The following is a 13,231-nucleotide window of genomic DNA, read 5'->3' as shown; positions in this document are numbered from 1 at the left end:
CGAGGCCTGAGGTAACCTCCATCTTTATAACACCCGTTCACCGACTAACGTCCGCCCTTTCAAAGCCTTTCTTGTTTACTTGTACCCTCTAAGACGCATGATGAACTGTCGACATCTCTGATCTAGACATCGAATGACGTGACGACATCTATCTTTTATTCCTACGTCGCATTCAACTCAAAGCGTCTCCTCGAGTCTTTGATTTGTTTACCTTAGCATTGGAGCTGCAGCATTATCAGAGGTATATATCAACCATAACCCACCCAGAACGCGTTTCGTCGGGAGGTGCGGCTGACACTGATGAGTATGAGCGAGTTGGCAGACAATGGCGTCCAGATTGGATTTTCCACTGCAATTTCGGGACGAGAACGCTGACAAGCCAAAAAAGTCGGTCCTAAAGTCTATCTTTCCGCCAAAATCACGTCGAAAATCGCAGCCTGCCTTCCTTTCACCTTCTTACTCCCTTCAAAACCAACCGCCCGTTCAAAACTGGATCCTTCCAACAGATCACTCTCACTTCCAGATCAACCATCCTCTTGGAGAGCTGTCAGAACGTACACTCAACCAAGGAATGGCAAATGGTTCACCCTCAAAGCAGAATCACCCAGACGAATCGAGCAAGATAGGTCTTCATAAAAAGACGAAGAGCTCGGTATCTCTCAAATCACTTTTAAAAGATAAAGATAAAATGGAATCTGAAGCAAAGGACCCCAGTGCTGAGAATGGCTCAAAGCAGAAAAAGCCGAAAAAGACGAAGTCCACTACCAGTCTGTCGGGGATTTTCAAGAGGTCACAACGAGGGAAAAAAGGCAATTCATGCGAGAAAGAAGACAAAGAAAACGTTACCATGGCCAGAGTCTCTAACGATATGTCACCTCCACCAATTCCTCGTTCACGAGCCCAGTCTATCCAGAGTCAGATATCTAGCCGCTATGTTTCCTCCGGGAGGACTGTGGAGGAGGAAATGTCGCTCTACACACCAAGAGGCTATTCTCCTTCCAGTCAAAGAAACTTCTACGATTTCCAACAACCATCCCTTACAAAACGTCCTGATTCAAAATGGAGACCGAAATCGGAGTATGGTTCCTCGAGCACCTCGTCTGTGAAGGACATTTTACAATCAATACACAGGCGAAGCCCGTCTGCGGGAAGCGTAAAGTCAAATGCGTCTCGGACGCATCCTTTAGCCGAACGCCCACCCTCTGAAAACCGAAAGTCATCAAATGGGAATCGAGGCTCCCGGGTCATGGCTGCAATTGCAGCTTTTAGTGCTAAAGACAAGAATTTTGACAAACCTAAACCAGTAGATCCAAAAGAAATTGACAGTGAATTCGAACGCCTTTTGGTAAGTCCCACGTCAACTAATCCGATTTAGAGTGGGAACTAACCATTGGCCAAGGACGCACGAAACATACCTCATAATATGCGCGACAGGATGAGATCCTTGAACACCAATATCAAGGCCGACTTTATCAATAAAAATCAGATTGAGGGCGAATGCTCTTCTGCATCTGCTTCCGCCCAAAGACAATTTGTGACAACTTCGCACAAGCGAACCAAGAGCAAAGACAGCTCGTTTGGACGCTCAGAGAATAGGGGAACTAAAGTACGACCCCTTAGTGGTAGTTTTGTGTCTGCGAAAGTCGATTTGCCTTCTTTTAGAAGACAAAAGCCTGACCATTCGAGTTCCCAGAAGCGCCCAAAGTCTGCAGACCTGTCAATACCTTCGCGCTTACCATCTGGGGGTTTGAACCCCGCTCTTCCCTCTCCTGATCTCATCGCAGACCCGACCGATTTCGTTCATTATCTGAAAGAGGTACAGAAACCGGAGATTGTTGAAGTTAGTAAGCTTCACAAGCTCCGTATACTTTTGCGAAATGAAACCATATCTTGGGTGGAGTCATTCATTTCTCATGGAGGAATGGAGCAGCTGGTCGACCTTTTGTATAGAATACTGAAGGTTGAATGGAGGTATGGTTACATCTTGGTGTCAATGGAGCATCTTTTTAACTAATATTTCTTCCAGGGAGGAGCATGAAGATGTATTACTGCACGAAGTCCTTCTTTGTATCAAAGCGTTGTGCACGACCTCTCCAGCCCTTCATCAACTTTGCAAGATAGGAGATGACCTATTCCCCACATTATTGCGGATGCTCTTTGGAGAGGAGAAAAAGGGTCCCAGTGAATTTGCAACCCGGAACATAATAATCAGCTTGTTATTCTCCCACCTGTCATCTGCAACATTTGAAGAAGTGGCTACTCGTGCTAGAACTATCCTGTCCTACATGCACGACCCAAAGCCACCCAAGGAATCAGCGCCATTACCCTTCATCGCCGAGATGCACCAGGCGCGTCCGTACCAGCTGTGGTGCAAGGAAATGAGTAACGTGACAAAAGAGGTGTTTTGGATATTCCTTCACCATTTCAATGTGGTACCTGTGGCAAAAGCAGAAGATTCTTCGCTACCTTTTATCCAACGATATTTTCCTCCCCCTCATACGCCCGTTCCCGCAGCTCCCTATATTGGTGGGGTTGAATGGGACGCTACAAACTATCTTGCCACCCACCTGGATCTTATTAACGGTCTTTTAGCATCGTTGCCAACAATTGAGGAACGGAACGAGCTGCGAACTCATCTTCGCGCGTCCGGCCTAGAGAAAGTTATGGGCCGAAGCCTTCGTACTTGCAAGGAAAAGCTGTATCCGGCCGTCCATGAAGCACTTAAAGTCTGGGTATCCGCCGCTGCCGACGATGAGTGGGACTATAAGTTTGTACGTGAGGGTCCTCCACGAGACGCACCGCCGTCCACTCCGCGAAGCCCTATCAAAGGTTGCGGCAGTCCCAAGAAGCTGGGCATTGTGGGTGACGCACCACCAAAGATTGACTTCCATGTTGGAATCTCCGGGAATAGCAATGCTAGAAACGAGCAAAACCGTTCTCAGGGGCTTGGTAATGATGGATGGATTTGAATATAAGATGAGTTACGATCCTTTTATTTTTTTATTTTTTCATTTTTTTTTTTTTTTGGCTTTAGTTCTTGACTTGTCGTTCTCTTTTCATTTTTCTTTTCTTTCCTTTTTTTCTTAGTTACGATCAATAGCGAACGGCCTCAATTTATCCCTCTCGCACAAGAGATTAGGTCTACCATGCAAATTTTCATCTATGGTGCTCAAGGTGTCGAGGCGCCAACATCTTCTTTTCTCTGTTTTATTTCTTCATTTTTTTTGACAAACTTTCATGTACACACCTTATGATCCACCGACGTGAGATTTGGGCCTTGTGTGAGGGTGAGAGACCTGAAACAGCAGAACATTGGGCTTGCTTTCACGTGCAAATGACAGTGAATAAACCTAGGATATGTTGAATGCCCCAATTACATAGATGAATAATGAAATAAAATCTGTCATGATTGGTCCTTTGATGAAAGTTCAAGCTGCTAAGAATGGTGAGAAAGGGGGTCACTTTTACTCCGGGGATACCTTGAGCTTAGCAGCAACTGAAACGGTGGCGCTCGGTGGCATCGATGTCGCTTACCATACAGGACTCGTACGCGAACCAAATCAACTTGCGCTTTGAATTAGATTAAGGCGTCATCGATATCGGTACCTTTAGTGGAAAAGCTTTCTCAATCCGGGCAAAACGTCACACAAATTCGGTGGAAAACCTCCCTATGACCCATTCTAGCCGCCAGTTAGCAACATGGCATTCTGAGCACAGCTTGATATCAGTGTAAAGATACCTACATTCATATTTGTCAGAATGAAGCCTAGTTTTTAAAAGATTTGTTCCCAGATCCCTGTATCCCACCTGTTGGTTCGCCAAATGACTGTGGCTACCACGCGTATCCATCCATATGCTATCCTTATTGATACTACCTCTTGGGCGCTGGAGCTCGTAAGGGAACATTCCCATCAAGACTGGATATTGTGGACTTGCAGCGGAAAGCTATCAGGGATAATGACGGGGCAGCACATCACAATGGCTGAAAGAAATTTGGCCTATTGTGCCTTTCGAGACACTAGAATGAGGTATCAATTTCAACACAGCGGGCGTTTTATCGGGCATGTGTTCCTCCATTGTTATGGGAGTTATGCTACATGGATCCCTCTAGTAACTGAACCGCTTCTTCAACGGCTCATCAGCTCAGCCAATTGAGCCATAGCCACCGTTGAAAAGTGTCGAGTATAAGCATTTGCCCTCAAACACCCTCTGCAATTCTGATTTATGTACTTCATTAAGAAATCAAGTAATTGAACACTATGTGTATCATAAGGTTCAAAAAGGTTCCGATTCGCTCTTCTGTCCTTCGCTTCTCTCTCTGTATTCCCTGTACCCTTTTCTTGAACTGTGATGTCCACAGAAAGCGATTGATCTGTTTAATATAAAGAAAATATTTACCTAGTGTCTCAAGGAGTGGATGGACAGTTGCCCCCGACATCAAAAAGAAGGAAAGGAGTTATCCGATCGGCAGGAGACATCAACCATCAAAAACTGTTGATGCTCTAATTGTGGTGCGGGATAGCTGTGATAACTGCCAAACATTTCCCAAGAAATCTGGCAAACTAGATCCGGCGCAAATGTAACATGTCACGCAATCTTCTCTGTCCGTTTTGCTGCGAAATCTACTCCGTAACGGTTGAACAATCTCGAAAGTTCTCTTTGATGACTGGTTTCGCGTCGCCGGGCAGCGTATTTGGCTGTCACGATTTAGAAGAAGGAATCTTTTAAAGAAAGCTGAAGATTCACCGAAGAGTATGGAGTTCCAGCGTCATAAAATAGTAGTGGGTTGGATCATACATATCTGATCCATAAGGTAGAAGCCCACTATGCGGAGTACATCATAATAATGTGATTGCGTGGAGTGATACTTTTATGCATCAAGTCAACGTCAATATTGAAAACCGATAACCCATCGCTCAACCAAGCATCGAGTAGTCTTGTCTGGAGCAATATGGATGAAAGAGCTGGTGCCGGCCTTAAGTGTAGTATTGATCCAAGGTTACAAGGTCCCAGAGCGGTCAAGAATAGAACAAAGCTCCAGCCCGCAGCGTGGTTCAATCTCCTGACCATCACGACCAACGAAAACCAGCATATTATCATTGTACGCGTTTGTCAAATGGGCGACTTGTTTGAAGGAGGTTACTGCCGTATTGATCCACCTGACCCTGAATGGAGGACTGGGTTCCCAGTTATATGAGTCCGCCCACCTTGGAATGGGAACATCTGGATCTCCAGGTAAAGACTCCATACATGCCTAAAAGAAGAGCCTAACGTTAATCACTAACGTCCATCTGCCACTTGGGCGGCAGGTAAAGGATGCTTACAAAGCCTTGAAATGCCTTGCTATGGTTAACAGAAAAGAACAAGACGACATGGCGGGCTGAATTGTAAGCATCCACCAACTTATCAATATTCTTCACTTGTGTTGACCAAGTGCCCTGTCCAATGTCAGTAATACGAAACAAGCATGAAGACGGAATTTTACCTCGTGCTGTGATGCTATCACATTTTCGAGTGACAAGCTCTTTAGAATGAAGAATTTCGTTTCTATTAACACCGATTAGCAACCTCGACGTGAGTAAGTTAGGTGAATGGAGGACAACCGTATCTACCTCCTGCTCCTAGGATCATCCGAGGATTCTCTAACACGTACTGGGAACGGGTACTCTGCGAAGGCCCACCGCCACGGGGTCGCATTGGAGGGAGGCCACGTCCACGTCCACGGCTGGGCACGCTCCCTCCATAGCCCCTAGATTCTGGAATATCCCCCCATCCACCGGGCTGGTTTGTGGTACTGACTGGATCCTTTCTGTCAGCTTACATGTCCTGGATCTGACTAACTCTCCTTACTTACAATCATGTTGCTGGGTATCCTGCTGCGGTTTCTCAAAAAAAGCCGTTCTGGACTGTTCGGTGGGCCGCACGGCGTCTGGATCATCTATTTCCAGCCAGTCGGATCAAGTCAGTAATTAAAATTTCCTATTACCCAAGAGACAAACCTTGGTCTTCAGTATGTTTGTTCCATCTTTCCATGCGTAGCTTCTTCATTGATTGTTGCGGAGGAGAAGCCATGATGGAGCTTGATCGCTTCAATTTTAACTCTCTTGACGGGTGGATAAACGGACCAGGGGTGGCGTCACGGCCAGGATCTCCCACACTCCCATCGTTGAGGTTTATGGAAGGAGTGCGATCAATCATCTCAGCTCCCTTGGGCGTCTGGGGCATAGAATTTGCTGATGTCAAGTGAGGAGAGCCATGTCCACCGGGAAATGTGTCATTCACGTCTAGTTTGAAGTGAGATGTAGGAAAAGACGCATCGTTGCGTCTCTCCAATGCTTCACGTGCGTCTTGCTCCTCTTTTATCAATTTAGCCCTTTCTAACTCCAAGGCCGCCAGACGTTTGCGCCGTCGCAGAGACTTTGAACGGTATTCCTCATCATAATAGCCAGTGAGTTGGAGCCATTCACGAAGCTCTTGTACCTCACTTCGCTCCAACTGCAGAAATTCGTGCTCAAATTCAGAAACACGTGGGCTTTGGACGGCTGGCTGCGGGGGTTGCATTCCCTCCATAATGCTCTGCCTCAAAGCCATATGCGTCGGGGAAAAGTTCTTAGAGCCCACTGGTATACTTTCTGGTGGTTCGCAGAGCCGTATTTCTCGGTGATGAGGACCGTGATGTGTGCTTCTACGACTTGGTTGGCCTTCAGTCACCGAAAATGAGAAATCTTCACCATTTGGAGCCTCAGAATCGTGGTGGGAGGCGATTGACATATTTTTCACATGGGTTGCAGAAGATATATAGGGAGAACCAAGCTCTTTCACACTAGCGTGTTTGTGTAGGTTGATAGATGTGGCCGACGGTTTGGTTTTATCATACCCTCTGGCCGGGTGAATGGAGGGATCAGGTGACGATGTCCCGTCACTGGTGCGATTCAACCTTTCACTTGCGGACAAAATATCGGCAGCTGCCTTCCCCTCTGCAAGCAGCCCGTCAAGTTCCGCTGTGAAAGAGGGCTTCCCATGTAAATGTTTTCCATTGGTGCCGATTACGCCTGCCACTCTGCCTCCATCATTCGAGAGACAGCCGGACTTTAGCCCTGAAAGCCCAGAGGATGTCGCACCCAAATTTTCAACCGAATTCTCGGCCAAGCTATGAGACTTGTCTGCAGCAAAGTTTGCGATGGACCCTTCAGGATGTACTTTCGACGCACCAAGAGCGCCTTGCCGGCGCTTGTGGGACATCGATGCAAGAGTAGCAGTTCGTTTTGATAGTAAAAGCTTCTCACTATTGGGATTGTTCACCGTAATTGATCTAACTTTCTGACTTTTCTTCCTTCTTTGTCTTCTTGCGGAACAATTGTGTGGTCGGTTGCCGATTCTGCTGCGAAGCAGGAGTACCAACTCCTTTCGAATATGGCCTGCAATTATCTGAATACACACAGATTATTTGTGCTGCATCATGGCAGACTATTATGACATGTATCGAAACAGTCTGAAAGGTCAGCAGCAAGTATAATTAACCAAAAGCATCAGACCAAAGCACAAATACTGCCAACCTTGTGTTCCTCAGAGCATGGCAAAGGAGCAGATATTAGACGAAAACCAGGGATTGGACTCACAGTTGGGGTCAAGCAGCTCCTCACAACAATCAGTATGAAGGCTGCTTCTTAAACCTCAAGAATTGCCATCCAATGTTGATACATAAAAAGAAGGGTGAAGATATTTACTCTCCAATAGCTGCAACCTTGTGGGACTATTAACAAATGTGTGGATAAGTACGGGGGAACTTGATAAAAGCAGCTTCTGAAAATGCAATTAGCTGAGAAATACAGAGTACTCTGTACTCTTATTAGAAACAATCAAACATAGCTACAAAGTACAGAGTACAAGCAACGAAATTGAACAGGTCTGCGCAATCAGAAGAGAATGTGGACATTTAGTTGGCAGAAGTTTAAAATCTGACAAACTCTGACAAACAAATATTATTAACTTAGTTAGTTACTATAACGTAATCCACAAGCGAGCGAAATCCCCAAGTGAAAGATTAAATTAAGGCATCTCAACTAACTAGAATTTAACCCGAAATATCTACGCTCAACAACCCCTAAATAGATTAAATTACATTGCAATAGGACTACAGCACCTTCTTCTTGTATGGCCTAAAATATGGCAGTTCGTACACCTTGGTAGTGCCCGCAAATGTGATGCAGGCTCTGAGGCTGCGGGCTCAGAGAGTTGGGCAACTGACTGTTCAACAGGTTGAGCAGGTGGAATAGCAAGCTCAGCAATCTCTTCCCTAGTTAGACCTCCTTCATATTGAATATGGTGCTTAGATCCCATATGCTTTTGCTTCTCTTTCTCATTTGCAGCAAATATATCCTGATATTGCTTCTTCATAATAGTGGTGTTGACCATTCCATATTCACAGGCCTTGATAATTTGGTCAAATCCTTCCATTAAGCCCTGGGTGAGCTCTCAAGCCCCTGCTCCATAAGATTCTTGATCTTATTCACCTGCCTATGCAACTGCCGGGGGCTGCTTGGTGTTTGTAGGATCCAGGATGACTAGGAGTTGCTAGATTGGCTAGCTGGGGGAGTAGGGGTTTGGAGTTGGATATCCAGCTGCTGAATAACCTTCCTATCCTCACATTTTGCTTGCTCGTAATTATAGTATCTGGAATAGCAGCATTTGAGCTCCGTACGGTGTTTAATCAGATTTGACACCCAGTTCTTGCCAACACAGGGGGAGGAGAGGTAGGACCTTGTGTGGCAAGAAGATGATTAGCCATATTCTCAACAAATGCCAGTGTGGGAGGGATTCCTCATTTAGCTAGGTCTAGGATCCATTGAACTAGCTGATTCTCTTCAGGCTCAGTCAATTTGGTTGGATTTGCGCGTAGACTGGTTCTTGCACGTCTTCCTTTCGCTCAATGATATAAGATAGTATAAGGCACATTAAATAGCCGTGCAGCTTCAGCAGTTGAGCTAATTTCTTGCTTTTTAAGAGTAGAAATAGCAAGTTCAATCCTGTCCTCTATTTCTATAGAGGATCTTGCATTTTTATTGCGAATTGGTGGCATTCTGACGCGTTGAAGTGGATGGTTGAGGAAGTTGAAAAAATATCTTCCGCTCGCTTGTGGATTACGTTAACTAACTAAACTATCGCGCTGAAGTAACTAGCTGCAGGCCAGGTAATTCTGTTATGTAAGCTAGTCTAACAGCAAATTAGTGCTGTCATATGACCCATTAGTTACACATATCTAACCAATCAGATGAGGAGAATAATAGCACAGGCACAAGGCAACTTGTGTGTACTCCGTACTCCGTACTCCGTATGTATTAACAGTATTATTTCAAGGTTGAACTGTTTGGAGTTCATTCAGTCCTGCAGTAACTGTCTTCATTTCAGCTGTGCAAGCTCCTCTGGATACTCTGTAGCAAGCTTAATAAAGCAGATTTTCCAACAACCCGGTACAGCATCCTGAGCCAGGTAACTGTGGCCATTGTTTCACAGACATAACACACACCAACCAGTATGGCAGACACAGGTTTGCCAGCATAATAGTTAATTATTTGCACTAACTACTCGCACCGAAGCGAGTTAGTGCCCCAAAGGGCCTCTCCAACCAAGAAGCCGATCGATTCGGTCCCGAAGAGAACTATCATGCGACACTCCCTCAACACTTTTCGTGTTCAGCTGCTGCCCCGCGACCGTTGCATTCGGAGCACTGGTCGAGATAATCGTGGTAAGTTTCTCGGCTACTCTCAGATCTTGACGAGTGGGCATTTCTGTCATGTCATTGCCGAGATCTCTTTGCTTTCTGTGAAGATCCTCTGATACCGTTGCCGCCCCCGATCCCAATGCATCGGTGCTTGCCTTTTCTTGCGCTTGACCGGGGTTATCTCTCCGTTCCGACCCACTGTATATGTCTTGCGCTTCCTTGGGAGTAATTCTGCTCGTGATCAACCCTTTCCCGGCCCCAGTTAATTTAGCCCGGCGCCGAAAGATTTGACACTCGAGACTGGCTGGCAAACAACCCAGAATTTCTTTGCTTCCGCCAATATATCCTCCTACGCTGTAGTGACTGCCAGCGTTCATAAAGAGGACGGAAAATACCCCAATTGTAAAGATTGCTAGAGATGAGAGTGTAACTCGGAGAACTCTCTTCGGCCGCCCGGTTACGTTATGGAAACGAGACGCCACCGCTGACTGGTACATGCCCTCTACTCGCAGATCAAGGGACCTCCGTACAAGAGAGAAGAAACTCAATATAGAGCGATATGACGCGAGCTGATTTAGCAAAACTTTTAGGTCTTCTTCCCCGTCAACCATTTCGCCCTGGTCTCCGCGGCTTCTGCATACATTGATGCATTCTCGGTGGTTTCGATCGGGAGCTATTTCCAGTCTGACACGTCCTATGTTGAGTGAGCGACAGAGATCGGATATCTTACATTCATAAGAGCCTGATGCTGCCGAGAGCTTTGGCACCCATTCTGGTTTGTATTCGATTTGCCATTTCACTGCTGCAATGTGTTGTCCGTTTTCGCTCCCCGGAGAAACGCTCTGTGCAACCTGGCTGTTTGCACAAGTGGAATCATTGAACTGAATCTCAATATCGGCCTCATAGATTATAATGGTCTCGCACATACCATTGTGGGGGATCTTTATGGACAAAGTCCCATTCATATTCGTAATGGCTGGCTTGGACACCTCGGTCGGGATGTGTTCAATATTCACGAGATCCATCAGCGAAAGAGAATCTGCACTTCTTCCCGCTAGCTCCTCAGCTGAATTCCATGGCATGCTTAACTTTGAAGATGGCGTCGGACTTGGGAGAGATATACGGTCTACCAATAGAGGGCTTCTATGGCCGCTTTGATCCTCGGTTGTCTCTAAATTCCAAGCGGAGATTCTATCAAATCGATTATCGATTGCCAAAGGTGCCTCGCTACCACTTCGTGAGCGATCGATGCGATCCTTCTTCGCCACTCCATTGTCGTTTCTGCATGATCTGCCTTGGAGCCACGAGGCTACAAAATCCGACCGCCCTCCACGGTGGAAGAATATATCTGATTCCGGCTCTTCGCCAATATGAATTAGAAGATCAGTTTCTCTCTTTTGCCAAGATGCTTTGCCTTGAAATTGGTTCCCGTTAGCATTCCCATTCATATCTCGAAGTCATTAAACTTGACCTACCTGTCGACACCGCTGTTCTATTCTTGAGGCCGACTTGGCGGGTAGGTGTACTTTGCAGTTGCTGAGTTCTTTCTTCATGCGACTTTCCCGGAGCTGAATTTGACATTCGCTCTCTATCGGCGACTCCTGGCGTTTGAATTGCCTTTGGCGAAGAAAAGCTCGATCCGCCTGCGAAGGTTGGCGATCTTGGACCGGCAACTTGAAGCGCCTGGATATCCTTGGCGTTGCATAATACTTCGCTGTCGGTCAGATTCGTTGCATCTGACGTGAGAGCTTCCAATTCGCTCATAAATCTGGGTTGAGTATGCGCTTCTCTGAGAGACTTACTCGCTTGGAAATCGGTTTCGACCTTTATCGGAATCCTGCTCTTTATTCCCCGTTTCGGGATATTAAGATCTGCCTTTCGTGGTGATAATGCCACTGTGAGTGATCTGTTAGAATCGACGATATCCCGATCGTTTGATCTACTTTGGGTCTTTGGCGCGCAGTGGATTATGGTAGTAGTGGATTCTTCCCGCTGATGGGAAGGATATCGCCGTCTCACCATACTCCCTGGTGTGAGATAGTTGGATTCCATATTCCAAAGATTGCCATGTTCGGGGTTACTCGTGCCGAATTGTCCAGAGTCAGCACGTCTCGATGCAGTGTCAGATTCGACGTAATATTCTAGAACTATAGGGACTTCCCCTTCTTCCAGAGCTTTACTCCGTTGACTCCCATCTGATATCCGCCTTGTCGCATCATGGCCGGGTTCAAAAATTGAGTCATCACTCCCACTAGTAGTGGATGGACTCGGCGGGAACAACCTTTCCTTTCTCGGGGAGGGAGACAGCTTCATTCCACTTGTATATAGCCGCCTGGGGAGGTTTTCCTGATGCCTAGGATAGGAACCTTGGATCTCGTCGACATCCTGTCCGCCAAGGGATAAGTGATTTCCGAAACTGCTGGCGGGCTCGAAATCCTTATATGCTGCGCTATAAACATACTCGTTCGTTATCTGTATTTCAAGGCCATCGTTCAGCTGGAAAATTGGAATGATGGCACTAGGACGAGCCTTCAACTATTGATAGAAGTTAGTCCCAACGAACGCATGAAGCAACAGGGCTGCGATAGCCAGGTCGTCAAACTAACCGTCATCACCAACCGCAGTGACACCTTATCATCCACATTTCTATTCCAAACACCACTCAAGTTGACAGACTCGATCAATGATATATCAGGTTTCTCTTCTGCCATGGTTCAATGAAACTCATTTACATATAACAGGAACGAGTACCCAAAGACGAGTCGGGATCACAGGCACACACAGCTCCACGAGATGGTGTGAATGGTCACCTTGCTCCCATGTGGCCGGTGAGTTGCAAAAACGTGGTGAATGTCGTGAACGCGATGTTGTGTCGACGTGACGGGTCAGCGCGCCCCCTTCTTGTTTACACGATGACCTAATACGGCAAGTACCGTGTGTTCAGACTTTTTTGACACTCTCCGGGGACAACACCGTGCACAGCTCCGAGAACAGGGCCATGCTCTCGCCGATAGACGCCATCATCCCGTTTATTGTCCTCGCGTTCATACCTGAAGGACTCGATCACCTTTAACTTCCTAAGTCCTCCTTGGTGCTTCAAGAGAGCAAGATTGATCTGGGCCGGATATCGGAACCGATGTCACTCTATCAATGACGAAATATAGACCGTGATACATATTGGAATTGTATAGGTTTTGGGAAGCCGTGCCTCATCACCAGCAGTCGATCAGAGATTCGTGCTTCTCATACTCGTGACAGCTGCAGATGGAGATATCACCTAAGCAAGAAGTAGGCTTTTTCTTAACGGCTTGTTATCATCAATAGGCTGCGATCGTATCTTAAGCGTTGGACGCTCCTCGGGAGTGGATCCTCCTTGTCTTAATTCACCTGGCCTCTGAAGCCAACCCGCTTCCTCCGCTTCAATACTTATGACAGCCGCAAGCAAGAGTTGGGGTTTCCACCAGAAGCTACTCGCCCGGGCAAGACATTTCTAATTCCATTTTGTAATGA

At 46.5% G+C, this 13,231-nt stretch overlaps 3 protein-coding genes across 3 annotated transcripts; 1 reads left to right on the top strand and 2 right to left on the bottom strand.

Moving 5' to 3' along the window:
- Window positions 1-325: 325 nt before the first annotated feature.
- On the top strand, window positions 326-2,969 carry D8B26_001685 (uncharacterized protein; the record flags this gene model as incomplete). Its single annotated transcript, XM_003065659.2, has 3 exons — window positions 326-1,345; window positions 1,400-1,971; window positions 2,027-2,969. The coding sequence occupies 3 exons, from the start codon at window positions 326-328 to the stop codon at window positions 2,967-2,969; spliced, it is 2,535 nt and encodes an 844-aa protein (XP_003065705.2).
- A 1,847-nt stretch (window positions 2,970-4,816) lies between these two features.
- On the bottom strand, window positions 4,817-7,497 carry D8B26_001684 (uncharacterized protein). The gene is made up of 6 exons (XM_003065658.2): window positions 6,000-7,497; window positions 5,855-5,938; window positions 5,604-5,798; window positions 5,486-5,547; window positions 5,325-5,438; window positions 4,817-5,254 (listed from the first exon to the last, which is right to left on the bottom strand). The coding sequence occupies exons 1-6, from the start codon at window positions 7,240-7,242 to the stop codon at window positions 5,000-5,002; spliced, it is 1,953 nt and encodes a 650-aa protein (XP_003065704.2). The 5' UTR covers window positions 7,243-7,497; the 3' UTR covers window positions 4,817-4,999.
- A 2,103-nt stretch (window positions 7,498-9,600) lies between these two features.
- D8B26_001683 (uncharacterized protein) lies at window positions 9,601-12,432 on the bottom strand (the record flags this gene model as incomplete). Its single annotated transcript, XM_003065657.2, has 3 exons — window positions 9,601-11,135; window positions 11,197-12,256; window positions 12,328-12,432. 3 exons carry the CDS (start codon window positions 12,430-12,432, stop codon window positions 9,601-9,603), a joined length of 2,700 nt encoding a protein of 899 aa, XP_003065703.2.
- Between the last annotated feature and the right edge of the window lie 799 nt (window positions 12,433-13,231).

This window comes from Coccidioides posadasii, chromosome 1 (assembly GCF_018416015.2).
Source record: "Coccidioides posadasii str. Silveira chromosome 1, complete sequence".
NCBI classification, from domain to species: Eukaryota; Fungi; Ascomycota; class Eurotiomycetes; order Onygenales; family Onygenaceae; genus Coccidioides; species Coccidioides posadasii.
This window is presented reverse-complemented; position numbering and strand designations above follow the sequence as displayed.

Excerpts from the sequence above, each read along its gene's own strand:
- D8B26_001684 (XM_003065658.2), bottom strand. The coding sequence starts at position 7,242 with ATGTCCCACAAGCGCCGGCAAGGCGCTCTTGGTGCGTCGAAAGTACAT. Across the intron at positions 5,799-5,854 it reads GGATACCCAGCAACATGATT|TCAGTACCACAAACCAGCCC; the intron begins GTAAGTAAGGAG and ends GAAAGGATCCAG. Across the intron at positions 5,548-5,603 it reads AGGAGCAGGAGGTAGATACG|AAACGAAATTCTTCATTCTA; the intron begins GTTGTCCTCCAT and ends CGGTGTTAATAG.